An 18,309-nucleotide genomic window follows, 5' to 3' on the forward strand; every position below is an offset into this window, starting at 1 on the left:
ACCTGCAATTAACACACAGTCATTTATACTCCATCTAGCCGTGTTCAGAGATTTAAGGGCTAATAAATAAAAGTACACCAGGTTTCCTTTGTTTCCACAGAGGTAGACAAATTTCCCTTCTTCCAGATTAAAAAAAGGAGGGTGGGTGGAAAATAGAGGGGTGGTAATTTCAGCTTTTATGCATTGTCATGCACAGATACTCATAAAATCTCCCTTTAGTCACCTCTATCAGGGGAAAAGCACTATGGAAACATCTCTGGCTCTATTTACAAACAGTAACATGAAAATAAATTTGATGAGGAAAACCATAAACTATTCGATCTTGACAAGTCTGAAAAATGCCAGAACTGTATTTCTTCATATGTGCCCCCAATTCGGATTACTACTGTGTACTTCCATAAAATTCTAGTTTATTCTGAACACGAGTAACCAGTTGGCCTAGACTGGAAGAAGGAAAGATGACCTAACACCAATGGAAAGTGACCACGCCAATGGAGGGCCAGCTTGGGTTGGGTCTCTGTCACAGGCCAGCTTCTCTGGAAGCAGTGAGATGGTGTTCAGAGTATAAGTGGTTCATAGGGATCAACACATGTGAAAGGAAGGTAATGGAAACAGGATTGGGCTGAGGACAAAGTTGGACTGCAATGCAGGCCCAACAAATTGACAGCCAAGCTGGAGGAGAGTTCTAGAATGCAAAACATCCTGCATGGAGCCAATATGGCTCTACTATTGCTGTCATTTGTCGTAGGTGCAGGTGTGATGGCAGTGAACTCTCTCAAGTTTCGTCTGAAAAAGTCATCACTGTAGTTTTCTTTCTGAAACTTTTTGTTATTGGCCTCATAATTTTTAGTTGAGAGCTTCTTCTCTTTCAGCACTTTAAAAGCACCATTCTATTGTCATAAGACGTTGTCATAAGGTTTGAGAGTTTCTGGGGGGGAAAGTCTAGGTTTAATTGTTTCTTCCTCTGTACATATCTTTTTTCCTTATGGATACTTTTAGAGTTTTCTCTTTATCACAGGTTTTGAGTAATTGATTATGATGTATCTTGATCTGTTTTTTTTCTCTGTTTATCCCACTTGGGACTCATGGAGCTTCTTGGATGTATGAGTATGTATATAGTTTTCATCAAAGTAGAAAAAAATGTGGCCATTATTTCTTCAAATATTTTACCCAGCCCCTCCCAAATTCACATACTCCAATTACACATTCATTAGACCACTTGATATTGTCCCACAAGTCACTGAGGTTCTGTTCTCCCTCACCACCACCTCACTTCCAGTCTCTGTTCTCTCTATGCTTCATTTTGAATAATTTCTCTTGGTAATTCTTCAAGTTTACTTATCTTGCTCCTGAAGTCTCTAATCTGCAGTTAATGCCATCAGTGGAATTTTTACATCAGATGTTTTATTTTTCAGCTCTTGAAGTTCTATTTGATCCTTTTTATATCATCCATTTCTCTCATATTGTGTGTTTTCCTTTAAGTCCTTGATCATATTTATCTTCTAATAGCTGTTTAAAGTTCTTGTATGCTATTTCCATCATGTCTGTTATTTTTTAGTCTATTTTATTGATTTATGTTCTGCTTCTTTGTCTCTTGTAATTTGTCATTGGATGTCAGACTTTGTCATTGGATGCCAGAATTTGTACATTTTATGTTGTTGAGTGATGGATTTTTTGGTATTCTTTTAAAGGGTGTTGGGCTTTGTTATGGCAGTCACTTAAGAATCATCTTGACCCATTTGAAACTTGTTTATAAACAGTTTAGGATAACTCCAGTGTACCTTTAATTCTGTGGCTACTTAGCCCTACTACTAAGGTGTGACTCACCTAGGCACTATAACGAATGTTCCACATAATCAATAAGGCGACTCTGGCTGGTAGGAGTTTGAACAATTCCCAGTGCTGTGTGAATTCTGGGAATGTTTGGCGTACAGCTCCGCAGCTCAATAGTTCTCTCCTCAGTTGTTTGCCCAGCCTTGTGGAGTTCTACCACATGCATGCACAGATTCAACCAAGGACTCCGGAGACCCTTATGCAAATTTCTGAAGTTCTTTACCATTTAGTTTCCTCTTCTCCAGAGCTCTGCCCCACATATTCTAGCTGCTTTGACCTCCCTAACTCTGATCTCTGTTTCCTTAACCCCACAAAACAACAGGGCTCTGTTTCATTTCCTTCACTTTGTCATGTATGTTTTAGGAATTGCCTCCAAGCAGAAAGCTTGGAAACTAGTGCCCTGATACAGACTCAACTAGACCCATTATTTTAAAAACTACAAATGCAGACTTCACTTATAGAACTTCTTCAACATACTAATTTAACAAGAAACATGTATCGAACACCTGTACTAGAAATTACACTATTACTACAAAGATGAAAAAAGGTGTGTCATAGCCTCTCCTCTCAAGAAGTCAGAGGTAAGCTAGGAAATTAAGTATGGAAGTAATATATGTATATATTATATGTTACTGTCAGGGTAACATAAGAGTTAGGCATAGATAAACACATCATTCTAGCATATTGGGAAATGTAAACAAGTTTAAAAGATGGTCATAAATGAGTTACCCAAAGCTAGACCATTTAAAAATATTTGTCCCTAGTTTCTAACCAAAGGTAAAAATTAGATTCAGAGTTATATTAACATAAAATGCACTCTATAAGAAACTGGAACTAAGCCCCAAAGGGTCTCCCTATACTTCCTTCCTTCCTTATATTAATGAAAACTGTCCCTCACTACCTCAGTTTGCATTGTGTGGGGAACTGTTTTTACTGCAACTGTTTTCTAGGAGGAAATTATCTTCTTACTGCAGTGTGGAATTTTAAGTTAATGACATGACGTGTCAATTCCCACGTGGGATATAAGTCAGCCGTTACAAGAGACCAAGGGGACAGCGCATTCCCTTTACCCTGGATTTTTAGAGTAAACCTCAGCAAACATCTCATGTCATTTGTTTTTAGATCATAAAATAAAACTGATTTAGTCTGGTTCACAGGCACTTCGATGGGCTTTGAAAACCCTGACTCATACTCACTCAAGTCATCCATTTTATGCCAGAGGCTTTATTAGCAGTACAGGAACACAAAGAACTTGAAAACAAAAGAATCCAGTGGCTGGTGTTGCAGATCTTCTGGAATCTTTCAGATGGCTTTTATCCCGTTCCTTAACAATAATCTATGTACTATATAAAAAATGAGCCACTAATCTCTTTGACAAACCTCAAGCTGATGGGATAAAAAAGATTACTGTTGGTTGTACATAAAGAACTACTAGGAAATTTTACCTAAATTATAAGTGAAATACAAAAATGTGGGCACAGTACAAGACGACTCCAAATCAACAAGAGGAAGGTTTAACTACATGGTAAAGACAAGTTTTCAGAGGGGAAATCATGTGCTGCAGAGAGCATTTCCGTGACTATCTTCAGTAAGTACAAAACTTATATATGTAAATATAGTACAAAACTCATATATATAAAAAACTTAAATATATAAAACATATGTATATAGTACAAAAAAGTATATATATGTATATATATACTTACTATATAAGTAAATACAAGACTATATATATATACATGTGTATATATGTACACACAGTATACAGCTTATACACAGTATATAGTATAATATAGTCATATATACACACACATATATACACATACATACATATATGCTGATATCTAAACAGCATTATAGATGTAAGCAATATCTAATATCATGAATAAGATGAGGAGTACAAATTCATTTCCACAAGGAAAGATTCAAATGACTAGTCACTCATTTGAATCAGAAATCATTGTTTCTTGTTATTTTTAGGGCACCCCAGCATTTCATTTAATTACATTTTCTAGCACTAATTTACACAGTAGGCATTACTCATCATGTCCACCTGTGACACACAATAAAATCACAAACCAAACCACTAGTGACAACTACCACCAAAAAACAAACAAACAAAAAACACATATACTTTTTCCAATATCAAAAGTTCACTAATAACTATTGCCCTCAATGCTCAAGGCTTAATGCTTATTTCAAAACAATTTAAACAAAATCACAGCTTTCCTTACAAATATACCTAAACAGAGTAGATAATCAGATATATTAAGTGTCACTCTCTACCTATCCATCTTCCTCCCTTAGTTTCGATATAAAACCTAGAATAACAGTTTTAAAAAAATCAATAAAACTGCTGAAAAATTTTTCATGAAACCAATTATTCCCCACATAAACTTTATTTTGAAAATATCACAACAAAATCTTATCAATTTAAATATGACACATCTAACCGTACTAATGAGTCAAATTATGTACCAGTCAAGTCACAGTTTTGTGTCTGATTTTTCCCACAAATGGAAAGATGCAAAGGGACAACTGAAACAAAAAAGCAGATTACTTAAAAACCGTAACCTATTTACATGTTTTCATTCCATACTGCGTCTAAATGTTTAGATGGGAATTGACACAAATTCACACAAGACAAAGAAATATGCTGCCTGATAATCAAAATTCTTTTTACTTTTCTTACTGTACCATAGATAGCATCATCAGTAATGTTTATACAAAGTAGCATCAAGCTACTTTCTTTCCCCTCATCATACAGCATACAGCTTTCTGTATTGTGACTTCATTCCTCCAGACTGAGAAAACGGTGGTGACAACTTAAGAGTTTTCTAGATATAGCTGATTTTGTCAGAGAAAGGTGTTAAATATGTTCTTTGTTTTAGTGAGGAAGATATCAATATATAATCAGTGAAAGTAGTCTATACATGATGTAATAATTGGTCATAATTTGTTTTAAATAATCTAGAAGTAAACAGGAATGAAAGGACTAAGGCACATACCAGGAACTTCACACCACACATGGTTTTTGAGGCAATGCAGTGTTAACTCCAAGATTATTCAATGAAACCAGAGTCATTCCTGGATCATGGAGAGAATTCTAAGGTACCAAGAAGAGCCAGTCAAGTATCTTCAAAGGATAAGGACCCAAAGTCGAAAAACAGAGCTGATTGCTAGGAAAGCAAATCGAGGAGAAGATTAGACCCAATGAATTCAAAGAAAAATTTTACTTTTCAATAGTAGAGCAGTAGAAAGATACTGAACTTGGGGACTGAAATCTGGTTCCATAAGTTAACTGTTGACCTTGGTCACATAATCAAGCTCTTTGAATGACAATTTCCTCATCTATAAAATAGGTACATTAATTAAGATCCACCAGTTTTTTTTCCATAGGCTCCAGACCAATGAGAACCGAAGTCAGTGATGAATTTGAGATCACTGTGTAAAGAACTGTTCTTAGCAAATGGGCAACTGGACACTTTTTAAAAGCATTAAAGATAAAGCCAATTCAAAAAAATGTTACAAAATCATCAATTTTATGACCCAGGATAGACCTTATTCAATAACAGCTGATGTGGGTTTTCCTCATTTTCTGATGAGCCAGATACGGGCAATTTTTGATTGGTTTACTAATTTCTTTTATGACACAATGTTATTATAGTATAAATCCACTAGTTATGGACTTGATTCATTAAAGGGCCAGGAAGGGTAATCTGCTAGCATTAAAAAGTAAACACTGACTACATACAACTCCCTATCAGGACTACATTATTTTGACACATTTCATTAAGAAACAAACACATAAGTAATTTGTCCTATTTATCGTGATAGGTCAGTAGCCATCAGGAAACAAACCTTATATAGCTTAAGTCCCAGGCAGAATGTTTCAATGTATACCTATCTATAAGTTAATACCTTTGTTCATTTCAGCACATCACATCTCCTCAAGTAAAGCAGGAACTGTTAACAAGCAGAGTTCAACACCATTTTCCTGTTTCCTCAAGCAGAGACACAAAGGTAGTTACAGACACACTAACCTTTCCAAATGTCTGTATCTAAGTTAGAGAAAATAGAGGAAAGTAGAAACAAAGGTTGCTGATTTGAGCTATACGTGTTCTTATGTTGGGCATACTCCCAGGTACAATATATTAAAATTATAAGTAAGCAAGTAAAACTTAAGACTTCATATGTGAAACTGGAAAATGATCTAGAAGTCTTCTATTCAATGACAATTTTCTTCTTTCCAATAACTCACCAGAAAGAAGTAGGGTTTCCAATAGTTAGAAACCCTAAGGTTTCTTCAAATAATAGTCAGAATAATACATAAAAATAAAAAAACAAAGCAAGAACAGAACAATGTTTAAAAATAAGACTTTCTTTAAAGATGGTTGTCCTCTAAGGATAAACGCTGTATAAAATGAGCAGACGTATCTCTATAACTCATCATGTTTATATGTAAATTCTCTGGCAGATATAAATCCATCTTTGTCTTCATCTTCTTTATCAAAAATATCCTCCACCAAAACATCATGATGACTTTCATTCACCACAGCACCATGCTTTTCAAACTCCTTCTTTAAATATACTTTTACCTATAAAATAATGGGTCTCATTAATAATTGTAATTCATAAGCTACCCACATCGAGTCAATCAGTATCACAGATTGGACTGGTACTCATTTAATGATAAATAACAACTACTAAACAACTACTTACTGATGTATTTCTAATGGCAGTGAAAGAATTACAAGGAATTTCTTTCCCTTAAAACCTGTTGAGACACTGCTTACAGAAGAGACACACAATATTGCTCAGAGTCAAAGATAAATCTTACGTCATCTGAAAAACACTCAACGAAAGCATACTACCTGTTGTTAATCTGAGTTTAAATAAACCCAAGTATTTGAAAGATTGCTGTCTTACAATCCATTCAATTATCCATATCATATTTTCCAACAAGGGTCAGAATTCCAGACATTTTTCTTAAAATCAGATTAAATGATGGTATTTTTTAATTTAAGTAAGTGTCTGGGAATAGTACAGGCTACGGACCTGGCTATGATCAGGCCACATGACCTTCCAATCTCAGAAATTAAAGCAAAATCCAAGCCTCGTGAGTGCTCAGTCTAACATTTCCACTTTCATTCAGGTGTTTAAAGATATAAGCAAAATACTGCTCACTAGATTCACCATAATGCAATTCAACCTGTATTTTAATTTTTAATCGTATCTGTATTATTCCTTCTGTTAGATCAGCAACTTCAAATCCTCTTCTCTCCCCCTACCACCAACATGCAAACATCTAGCATATATTTATTTTTAAGATGAAGGTGATTCACTGCAGTTGTAAAATGATAACATGATAATACTGATAACAATGAAACTCTATGAATTAATGTCAGGTATGTCTCCAGGGTATAGCATGTGGATAAAGCAAGATGCCACGTTTTATGTATATATAATATGCCACTTTTTGTGTAAGAAAGGGGGAATTACGAACATGCATCCATGTTTGCTCGTATTTGCATAAAGAAATACTGGAAGGATACATTAGAAACTAGTAAAACCGGATACAGAACCAAGGTGGATCACATGGTAGGAGAGGATGTGGGTGGGAGAGAGACGTCTTAATAAACATCTTCTTAAAATGGATTGATTTTCTGGAACCATGTGAATGTGTTGGATTGTAGTTTTTTTGTGTGTTTTTTTTAATTAAACAGAATTAAAACTTACCTCGGATAGAAAAAAGTCCTATAACTGGTAACACTATGACGTGTTATAAATTCAGTAGCTGTGGATCATGACCCCATGGTTCATAACGACTTAGCTTATTCAAGGTTAATCACTGCCTAGCCATTAGAATAAAATTGATCAAAGCATAAAAGGGGACTTCATTTCTGACCAGCCAAGGTAGAAAGGAGAATACGGGTAGACAAAAAATATAGGGATAAATATCTACCTTCACTTCTTTCCCCACAGCAGCCAGACTAAGACAGGTACATGTGTAGCAATAGCTGCAAAAGCCTGAATAAATTATAGGGTGGAGACTTCTCCCCTTTTCCTTACTCAAACACCAGGACTTTGAGGGGGTTGGGAAAGGTCTCCTGCTGTAGAAAATCCAGACTGGAGTCTGGCTTTAGGTTCTAAGCTGAACAAAACTGAGCATGTGAGTTTCTTGCGGCTAAATGCTAGGAAATCACTATGAATTGCATTTAACAGCCAGTTTACAGGTTTAAACAGAAACTGTCCACATGAGATATTTCTCAGGACATCTATGTTTTGTATACAGTAACTCCAAAATGGGAACTGTCTTGGCAAGATGGATCTTTCAAAAACTCGGGGTGAGGACAAGATACAGTGAACCTTAAGCATTGGGGAGAAAGAAAAAAAGGAAAAGTATAAATGGCATTTGTTAAGGCTCACTATATTTCTCTCTAAAACAATGACTTCCTATGAAAAAATCCATTTTCAAAGCATAGGTGTTTTAAGAAGATGTATAAATAACATTTTACCCAAATAAATTTTCTTTGAAAATATATTTCTTTAAAAATGAACTGAAGGAAAGGAAGAGAGAGAAAGAGAGAATGGGAGGAAGGAAAGATCACCTCATCTTTAGAGAGTTTCCAGTCATCATTAAGATCCATTTCTTGGAATGATTCATGGGATCTTGGTCCATTTCGAATCTCCAAGAGATCGATGTTGAATATCAGTGTACTCTCAGGGGGAATCTTACCTAACACGAAGAAAGAGGGGGGTTAAGTTTTATGTAAGAGATACCAAAGTTTTGATGATGGAAAACTTATGGAACTGGACAAAATAGTCTTTTAATTGAATTAAATGAAGAGTCTTCCTAAGATGATCACATATGATGGAAATTACTTAAAGTCCTGACCTAGAAATATATATGGCACTGCCATTACTACCACTGGGAGCTCTGGTGTCATACTATCTGGGATTGCAGCTTACTTCTGCCCCTCTCTAAGCCTCAGTTTCCTCATCTGTAAAATGCAGATGACAATATTATCCACACTGAGTCCATTGGGAAGATGAAGGAAGATAAATCCATGTAAAATACTTAGCTTATGCTTGATAAATAGTAAGCTCTCAATATATGTTACTAAGATATAAGTCTCTTACAGGCTTTAAAAACAATGCAGGAAGGTTCAACAATTTCAGAATGTTAGGAAAACACCCCCTCAGATATAAGACATTATACATGTGTGGAAAAAATTAAAGCACATTTCTGAGAAGGGAAACTAAAAATTTAAAACTGAAGAGAGCATTGTTAAAGTCCCAGGGACCTTAATTTCTTTTCCCCCCCTGGGGAGTATGGACAATTTTTTTCAACTTGTTTCCTTATAACTACAACATACAGGTCTTGGTAAACATTACAAATATTTCTTAGTCCCCACCCCTCCATCCCATATATTTCCACAAAAGAGCATTTGTAAGTGCTAAAGAGAACAAAACTCACGCTGTGTGAGGAAGCTTACCATTTCAGATCTAGACAGAGAAGCGGCATGCACTAGGCCATCGATAAAACTGGGATCTTTCCAAAGGAGGCATGCAAACGAGGTGTCAAAGGACTACAAATTAGTGTTAAATACATGTTAGCAGAATTAGCTTCATGGTGCTCAGTTTGAAGAAAATGACTCAAATTCAGGTCTCTACTGGCTATAAAGTAAAATCGAGTTAAATGTAGGATGGAGAAAGAGTAATGATGTAATGTGACATGCATAAATATTAAAGGTGAGACAATAAAGACACAGGAAGGTGAAAAAATACGTTTGGACATCAGAGAAACATTTTCTAGACACTCGATTTTCTTCTCTAAAGAGGATTGTTATTAAAATAATGATTGAATTTGGTCAGTAGATCCCATTCTATGCATAAGATTTATATAGCAAGTTCCACTTTAGAATATACAATGCTTCACATATGACACCTACTTTCTTCCCAGGAAACTGGGGTTAGGATTCCCACTTTGTAAATGGTTAAACTTAGACCTAAGAATGCTGGTAAGTCTATATTTCTACCACATCAGAGTGGTTCTTTGTTTGGTTCTGATGACTACTGAATTTCTTTTTTCTTCATTATGTAGGTAACACGTGCCCACTGTAGAGAATTTGGAAGAGATAGAATCAGAAATAAAAATAATTCCTAGCCCCACAATCCATTGTTAACATTCTTATTTATTTCTTGGTGATTCACTTTGTATGCTATATGTATTTTTCTAATACTTACTACTATAAGCATACATACTATAGCTTTATTTTTTACTTATATATAACATTATATCATACATATTTTAGATGTAATTTTTTTTAATCTTTGAAATCCTATTTTAAAATAACTGGGCCATATTTTATTTAGATCCTTCATTATGCATCTAAGTTGCTTCCAATCTTTTTAGAAACAATGCAGTAACGCACATTTCTATCCACAAATCTTTCTCTTGATACCCGCTTATTCCCTAGGGTTAGATTATGAAGGAATTATAGGATACATGCATGGCCTTTACTCGAAACACCTTCTGGCCCCTTCTAAATAGTCCTTTAGAAAGATGCATAGGGTGCCTCTCAAACAACTGGTGTAATGCCTTAATCTCTATTTCAAATGTTCAGCTTATCAAAACACTTATGTGGAATAATCCATCTGCTTGTATTGTTAAAATAAATTTGTGAGTTTCAGTTAGGGAGGGTGAAAAAGTTCTGAAGGTGGATAGTAGTGATGTTTGCACAAAAATGTGAATGTACTAAATCCCATTGAACTGTACCTTTAAAAATGGCTAAAGTGATAAATATTATGTTATGTCTATTGTGCCACACACACAAAAAATCCCCACGTATTGGTGAACAACGTTAATTATTATAGAGTTGAAGGTTCCAGAACCTATTTTCATTGTTAACTCAGTTGACCATTTAGATATTATGGCTTGAATTGGCCATTTCAAATGATAATGAACACATAATTTTATTTCCCAAAGAAATACAAGTCCTCTATTTACTTCTTGGGGGGAAAAATACACAGTAGTTACATTAACTTCTGTCTCCTAATTCAGAGAACTCTAGTGCTGTAGTAAACATGTAGTATGGTTCTTACCTTTTCCTTCTTTTCCATAGCCCAGGGCCGGAGGAATAATGAGCTTTCTCTTCTCTCCTACACACATTCCCTTCAAGCCCTGGTCCCAACCTTTGAGAGCTTCCAGGATGCCCAGGGTAAACCAAATGGGCTGGCCATTGTTATGTTTGTGACTGCGGTGGAAAGAAAACATGTTAGAATTCTTTAATAGTTTTATTTTTTTTTATTGCTGTAGTGCATTTTTTCCACCCATAAATGGCTAAATTAGGAAATGAATGAAGACAGCTACACACACACACACACACACAAAATCAAGCCAACTTGATAATAATTCAACTCATTGCCCAAATATCTTGATGCAAATTTCACACAGTTGTCACAGCTAGAGAAGCACAGAGGGAATAATAAAAACAACTAACACCCATCTGAGCATTTGCTGTATATCAGGTAATACCCTAAATGTTTGGCCTCTTTCAACTATAACAATGACCATAGGAGGGAAGTGCTATAATTCTCCATTGTACAGATGAGGAGAATGGGTTATGTGTGCCAGTATTTGACCTTACTTCAAAGATCAAGGTCTTAACCACAAAGTGATGCCATCCCAAGAAGGTCATTAGGGTGGAGAAGAGGAAGAGAAATAATGGGAAATGGGTGAGTTTGGGCAGGAGAATGAGAGGCTAAGGAGAATTTATGACCAACCCACATGGATTCTAACCCACATGGACATTGATTCCTTCAGGAGCATCTTAGAACCTGCCTACAAAATTTCCTGATACAGGCCTACTGATAGCTGGAAAAGGCTGCTCTTCAGCCCTGTATCCCCACTCAGACCCCAGCCCAGTTCTGTCCACAAAACTCTACTGTTGGGGCTATGCAGAGAAGCCTGGAGGAGGGCCAGTCAAGGGCTGAGAAGAAGGGAATGGTCAAGATATTTTAGCTCCTGAGCTTAAAGGAGACCAGACTAAGAAAAATCAACCTGCCAAGCTACTGAGGGTCTTGAGGGCTGAGTGGTGTCTGAGCCCCAGTTAGCCCCATTTGGTGAAGTGTTCTATTCAAGGCTACCTTGTACATGAGAAGGGGAAGTGAGTCTAACAGGTTTCATGGATACCTCAGTCACTAAATCTAAGTAAAGGCCATTATTTCCTCTTTTCCTTAATTTCCCCCCATGATCAAAGTAACAAAATGCCAACTATAGAAAGTTTGGGAAGGCTAGAATAAAATAAAGAAGGAAGAAACAATCTCCCACCCAGTGCCGACTACAGTTTTGGTACATTTCTCGTTGCAGCTAAAGGATTTAAGCCTTTATTTATTTACCACCTAGGCTATGGCTCTAGAAACGGCGAACATGCTTTATAAACTGATCATTTGATGGTATTTCTTCATAATTCTCAGGGTAGGCAGTTCCTGACCATTTACATGGAGGCTGTATGACAACAGTCCCCTCATCAAGTGCTAGACTTTAGTAGCAAACTGCTAAATAAGAATGTCACTGAAAATTTAAAATGCAAATCATAATATTGTTTAATACTCACTGTGGCACTGGCCTCGTTGATAAGAAGACAGGGCTGCTAAGAATTCTATGGCATGCGATCATTTTGGAACTTTTCGTAAGGGCTGAATTCAGAGAAGAATGCCATTCCCTTCTCCAAAACCTTAGGACAACCAGGTCTGAATGCCGGGGTTTCACAGATTGGATACATAAATGGATAGACAAGGATGCAGGGAAGCCAACATTTTTGATTCCCCTACATCACGCACAGAAAGTGCTCAATAAATCCTTTTGGAATGAAATGAATAGAACCCATGCCTAGTTAGAAATCACTACACTTGTAAAACTTTTGCATGTTGCAATTTCTTTGTTTACAGAATGGGAATAATGATAGTTTAACCCCCTGAAAATCCTTTACTCTCGGTATGCGATTAATCTTCCATAACCACATAGCCACACACCTCAATGAAGTCTTTGAATTTCCAGAAAGAAACAAATGATGAAACATATCATTGTCCTATGCTTTGACCAAAGTACCATCTCTCAGAATAAAAGTTAAGTAGGTCAATGGATTAGCATTAACATATCCTACAAGAAAACGAATGATTGTGTATTCTGCTCATGAAATTGCTGTGAAAAAGTTTTAAGTAAATTTCACCTACACCAAATTAAAAATGGAATTGGGTCATTTTCCTTCAGGAATGGAGTTTGAGAAATGAGAATTCCTTTAAGCTTTTTCTATTTATTGTTTAATTATACACCTAGATATTTCTGCACTATTTCAGAGATTCTAGTTCTAATTTTTATAATAAAAATTTAGCTTTTCCCTGATCACTTGTTTCCAGTAAGACCTTCAAAATTGGCTTTAAACAATTTCCTTTCCCCAAAGAAGGTAATAAGATATTTCAGTTTTTTAAAAACTGAAGAGGTAAAGCCCGGTCCATGCTGCCTTTCCTGCCAGAGGGTTGGCACAGGTGGGAGGGTTCTTCATTGTTTTACCTACACAGGGGTATTATTACTTACGTTGAATGAAATAATGAGCCGTCCTTTTCTAAGTAGCCTTCATAGTGGACTAACATCAAATCCCCTCCCTTGGTCTTGCGATGGCAGATGAACGGCTTCTGGAGCACTTCGATTTTCACTTCTGGTTCAGGGATGAGAGCCCCGCTTGAAGAAGTGACCAACAGCGCCAGGATCGAGTTCCACAAAAGAAGCCTCATGTTGCTGGAGCAGGAAAGAAGTTCCTACTAAAACAGAGAAAGGGCCCCGGGCCTCATAGAGTTAAGAATGTAGTTGAAGCTAAAGGACAACGGCCTCAGGCAAGTTCATGACTCTCCCTTCCTAGCAGACGTGGCACAGTTACTACCGACCGACAACTTTCCCACGCACTAAGACCTCGCCTCTAAAGAGTTAAACCTAAACCCGGGCCGGATTGGCTCTTACTACGAGGTCGCCTGGGTAGCTCGGTCTCCATTGGCTTGTGGTGCTGTCCTTCAGGGGCCTCTCACGCCATTGATGCTGCAATTATGTAATTACAGCCCGCCCGAGCAGCAATCGCCTGGCGGTGACCCACTCCGAGTGGTCCTAGAGACCCGCGGATCAAAGAATTCCACAACCTCGAACTTTGGGACAGGAGTGAGACGCGGAACAACCCGGAAACTCCCCAGACAGATTTACATCTGCAAAGGACCCTGGCTGAGCTCAATGGGGAGTCCTGGGGCCAGGTGAAAACCGTAGAGGTTTCAGGAAATACTCATTTACTCTCGCCGTAGGTGAGAAGACCCCAGTACTCCACAATATAAGATTAGGGTATAAACGTTAGGGTATAAACTTAGAGTATAAATGTTAAAGACTCAGTGCTGTAGGTTTCATAAAGCGTGTTCCTGTGCGTGAACCTTACTACCCTGCCAGTAAGGCAGGTTCCTTTTTCCCATATAAAAGATATGTATATTTAGGCTAGGACAGGGTAAGTGTCCTGCTTAAGCTTATACAGCCCCAAAGCAGTTAAGCTCCGCCTTCAAACAAGGTCTTCTAATGCATTCTATAACACCGCATAATGTTATGGTTACTAATAATTTGTCACTTAACTGTTCTTACTGGAGAGGGTCAATAATAGCTTCTATCGAGCATAAGGATGTGCACACTTCCTCTTTAAAGAAGAAATAGTAATCACCGTTATGAATTACACAGGCTCATCTTACTTTAATTTTTTTTAGTTTTACATTTTTTGCCTAATTTCAAAATCAATATATGTTCATTATAGTCGATTTGGAAGAAACTAGAAAGCACTAAAGTAGGACTTCCAGTTAGAATACAGGAGCCGAATTAAATCTGAATTTCAGATAAAACAACTAATTGTTCTTGCATTTTCATTTGCTAAATACGGCAATCTTACACTAAAGAAAAAGAAAAAAAGATCGCCTATAACGCCACCATCCACAAATGATCGTCTTAACATTTTGGTGCATGCTTCGGTCACCTGAAATAATTGGGATCACATTGTGCACTTAGCTTCGTGACCTGCTCTTTCTACCGGATCTATAGTTATCATTCTCCCTACTCAAACGTCCTCAGCGCAGTACTTTCTCACACTTTCACTTGCACAGAAATCCCCTGAGGATCTTGTTAAATGCAGATTTCGATTTAGGAGGTCTGGGCTAGATCCTGCGATTCTGACAAGCACCTAGGTGATGCCAGTGTGTCCACGGACCACATTTCCAGCAGCGAGGTCTTAGCGTTTAGACAACACTCATTTCCACTCGCCACACAATATTCTATCGTGAAATTCCCGTCATCTCCGTTGCTTACCTCGAGTGTTTGGGATCAATTAGACAGCCTGGAAATCGACTGCCGACTAGAACCTAGAGGGCTCCCTAAGGGGCCAAGTTGACCCCCAAACATCGGGAGGTGGGATCCGACCCATCAACGGCACCATCAACAGTTAGGCGTGTGTCCCACACTTGTCCCAGAGGCTTCCCTCCTCCCGTCTCACCCGTCGCTTACTCCCAAGCTCGCCTTCCAGGACTCCATCTCCTAGAGGGCCTCTCGGGCTTCATCAGCCCCGCCCCGCCGTCGCCGCCAAACCCCGGCGTGGATTTTAGGAACATGCGCGCGAGTGGTGCACTGGGCATGCGCGAGCGGGCCCCGGGCCCGGCCGGTGGAGGACTCAGGTAGCGCGCGTTGGCGCAGCCAGCCACCCGCTGCCTCACTTGCGGCACTTTAAAGGATTCAGCCTCCCCTCCGGCCCACCCGTGCCTTGGCTTCCTTGCAGAGGGGCGCCAACCGCGTCTCGTCCTCACGTGCCGAGGCCGCTGCAGTGACCCCGATCCCCGGGCCGACGATGTGAGACCTGCCGGGTGTCCCCGCACCGGGCCGGGACGCCGAGAGTGGGCGTCTCGGCAGCGCAGGGAGATGGCCTTGCAGCCGGTGCTCCTCGCCTCCTGGGGCCTGGGACAGTGAGGGTGCTGGCGAGCGAGGGAACGCGGCCCCGGGGCGGCAGGGGCGAAGGGGTCGCGGGCACGATGGAGGGGGTGCTGTACAAGTGGACCAACTATCTGAGCGGTGAGTGGGGGCGCGCCAGGGGCCGGGTCCTTTGTCTGAGCGGCCCGCGGGCGGCGTTGGGGCTCGCCTCCTGGGGGTCGTGGTCATGGCCCCTCCTGGTACCAGAGGGACCTGTGCGGACCGGGAATATTTTTCCCCAAAGCAGTTCTTTCAAAGGACTGTGTACCCCCAGGCTGTACGAGCACATTCCCATGTTGGACTGGGTGAGGGCAGGAGCAGCCCGTTCACTTCCAGGAAAGCTACGAAATCCTGAGATTTGGGATGACTTGAAAGGCACGCTGCCCTCCGTGTCAGCGGGAGGAGGCGCTGACTCCTGCAGTGGGGTCCTCTGGGAGTCAGTCTCTCGAATTCTGGCGAAGGAGCTGGTCTCGCTTGGTCAGCAGATGGGTTGGAAGATTTCAAATAAATGCCCGCAGTTACGTGGAGTTCCAGAGGTGAAAGGTCCTTTTCCAAACATAGTGCAAACACTTTTTCTTTTGTCACCTTCAGAGTCAAGTGCGTGCACACCAAGTTCTTTCTCAACCGTTTCAGAGCTCCAAGGTTTGCGCAAGGTTTTTGGTTTTCTCGCTGAGCATTTCTTTTTGTTTTACAGACTCAGAAATTACCATAAAATCAATGCAAATATTAGCAACAGTTTTCTTGCCCTGCTGAGAAAAATGGCTTAAAAATAGTACCCAGTCTCCTTTCCAATTTGTGGAAGTACTTCCTTCATATCTTGAAAAGGTCTTAACTCTTCTTAAGCTATGAATTATGATTCAGAACAAGAATTTTTTTGTTTGTTTGCATTTGTGCATCCGGTATTTAATAAAATCCTTCTGTATGCTGGAAATTGTGCTAGGCACTTTTTGGGAACCTTTTATAATGGGAAATGAGCTAAGCACTTTTCATTCTAATAGCAATGTATTGGAAACCAGAAATATTCCCAGTATCTTCTAGAGTGAAGGAGATACAGTATTTTCCCATCCTTCCGGAAGGTACAGTTTTTTAAAGGTTGTGGTGTGCTGGTGCTCTGGAGTGTTTTAGGGACTGATGTGTGTGGGACGATTCCGGTGGTTCAGGTGGTGTAGTGACTGATGAGCTTACACAGCACAGTCCAGAGTGCACCTGTTGGATGTACCCAGAATCTCTTCCCTGTGAATAATGTTTATTTTTTTATTTATTTCTCCTGTAATCATTAATAGAGACTGAATGAGGAAAGGTGTAAGAAGATCTGGCCTTTGCTTCAGGGACCTTCATTGATGTCCAGTGATTACATTAGATACAGATAACTCATGGCTGGACTTCAGGAATGGAGGCTGATTGACATTTTACTAACCTACAGGGAGGATGCTTATTTAATCAGTTAATTTTTCCTTTTGAGGTATCTCCAAGCTCTGAGATGTATGGATCTTAGGCCCTTATATAAACTTTAGTTGCTGGTCTTTCACCCCTTTCCACCACATGTGCTTTTTAACTTTTTTTCTTTCATCATCAAGGCTCTTCTTGTTTTCCATCTCTTTTGTTTAGTCTTTTAGTACAGTACCTATTTTCTGGTCATGGAATGCTTGCTTTTATTTTTTATTTATTTATTATTTTCCTGACTGTTTTTGTGTTAATCTTCAATAAAGCAAAATTTCTCTAGAAGGATCTTTTGGAATCTTTATCATGTGATGCCTGTAGCATTTGTTCTGTTGGAAAAGAGTCTACTTTTTTCCTCTCCAAGTCAGAGAAGTTAATTCTGTGAGCAATGCCAGGGTGGAAGCCCTAAAGAAGAGCCATTGCCACAGGCAGTTGTCCTTACACCAGGCTGCTGGTTCCCTTGGCCCAGGGGCTGTCTCCATGCGGGTACACTGTTCATAGAAGCCCATCACACCACTGGGTACTTTTCCTGGATATACTTAAAATTTTGGTTCAGCACATTCCCTTTCATTAGGAGATAAAGTTACCTTGGAAAGGAACAGTAATAGCCGAGGACCGACAAATGCATTCTTGTTTCTTCCACCCTCCTTAGCGAGTTGATCTCCCCAAAAGAGCACAGTGTGCGTGTTAATGACAAGCTTTGACGCAGACATCACTACTTTTTCTTCTCGTAAAACTTGTTTTCCAAAGTAACATTTTCTTTTCCTTATGATTTTGCACATAGTAATTTTGAAATACATAGGCTCCCAGTCCAAGTTTTTGTGTATTCTGAGTTTTTCTCCAAAGGGAGTACATAGCCCATTTGTGTAGTTTGTGTATTTCTGTTATGCGCACAGCTTGATATGGAATGCCTTGTGTCAAATTTGAGTGGAGAAGTTAGGCAATCAGTTTGTCAGCTAATCCTTTGAATCCTTGAAGAATGTTCTTAATTGTATGTA

The 18,309-nt window shown here is 38.9% G+C and overlaps 2 protein-coding genes across 9 annotated transcripts in view; one reads left to right on the forward strand and one right to left on the reverse strand.

Annotated features, from left to right (window-relative positions):
• Positions 1-3,037: 3,037 nt before the first annotated feature.
• On the reverse strand, positions 3,038-15,434 carry FKBP14 (FKBP prolyl isomerase 14). Of its 7 annotated transcripts, XR_012498918.1 has the most exons (6): positions 15,416-15,434; positions 13,436-13,636; positions 10,942-11,093; positions 8,445-8,572; positions 6,095-6,431; positions 3,038-5,012 (listed from the first exon to the last, which is right to left on the reverse strand). XR_012498918.1 is itself a non-coding variant. In XM_074340936.1 (5 exons), exons 2-5 carry the CDS (start codon positions 13,630-13,632, stop codon positions 6,273-6,275), a joined length of 636 nt encoding a protein of 211 aa, XP_074197037.1. In that variant the 5' UTR covers positions 13,633-13,636; positions 15,416-15,434; the 3' UTR covers positions 3,038-6,272. The 7 variants fall into 7 exon arrangements, 6 of the variants coding, with proteins under 6 accessions (XP_074197037.1, XP_074197038.1, XP_074197039.1 ...); XM_074340936.1 differs by having other exon boundaries at positions 3,038-6,431; XM_074340937.1 differs by having other exon boundaries at positions 3,038-6,431; positions 15,405-15,422.
• Positions 15,435-15,521: 87 nt separating this feature from the next.
• PLEKHA8 (pleckstrin homology domain containing A8) overlaps positions 15,522-18,309 on the forward strand; it is a 71,421-nt gene continuing 68,633 nt past the window's right edge. For both annotated transcript variants that reach the window (XM_019726184.2, XM_019726183.2), the window contains exon 1: positions 15,522-15,973. In XM_019726184.2, the coding sequence (XP_019581743.2) occupies positions 15,934-15,973 (40 nt within the window). In that variant the 5' untranslated portion in view covers positions 15,522-15,933. The remainder of the gene's footprint in view (positions 15,974-18,309) is intronic.

The sequence above is a fragment of the Rhinolophus sinicus genome, linkage group LG09 (assembly GCF_036562045.2).
Source record: "Rhinolophus sinicus isolate RSC01 linkage group LG09, ASM3656204v1, whole genome shotgun sequence".
NCBI classification, from domain to species: Eukaryota; Metazoa; Chordata; class Mammalia; order Chiroptera; family Rhinolophidae; genus Rhinolophus; species Rhinolophus sinicus.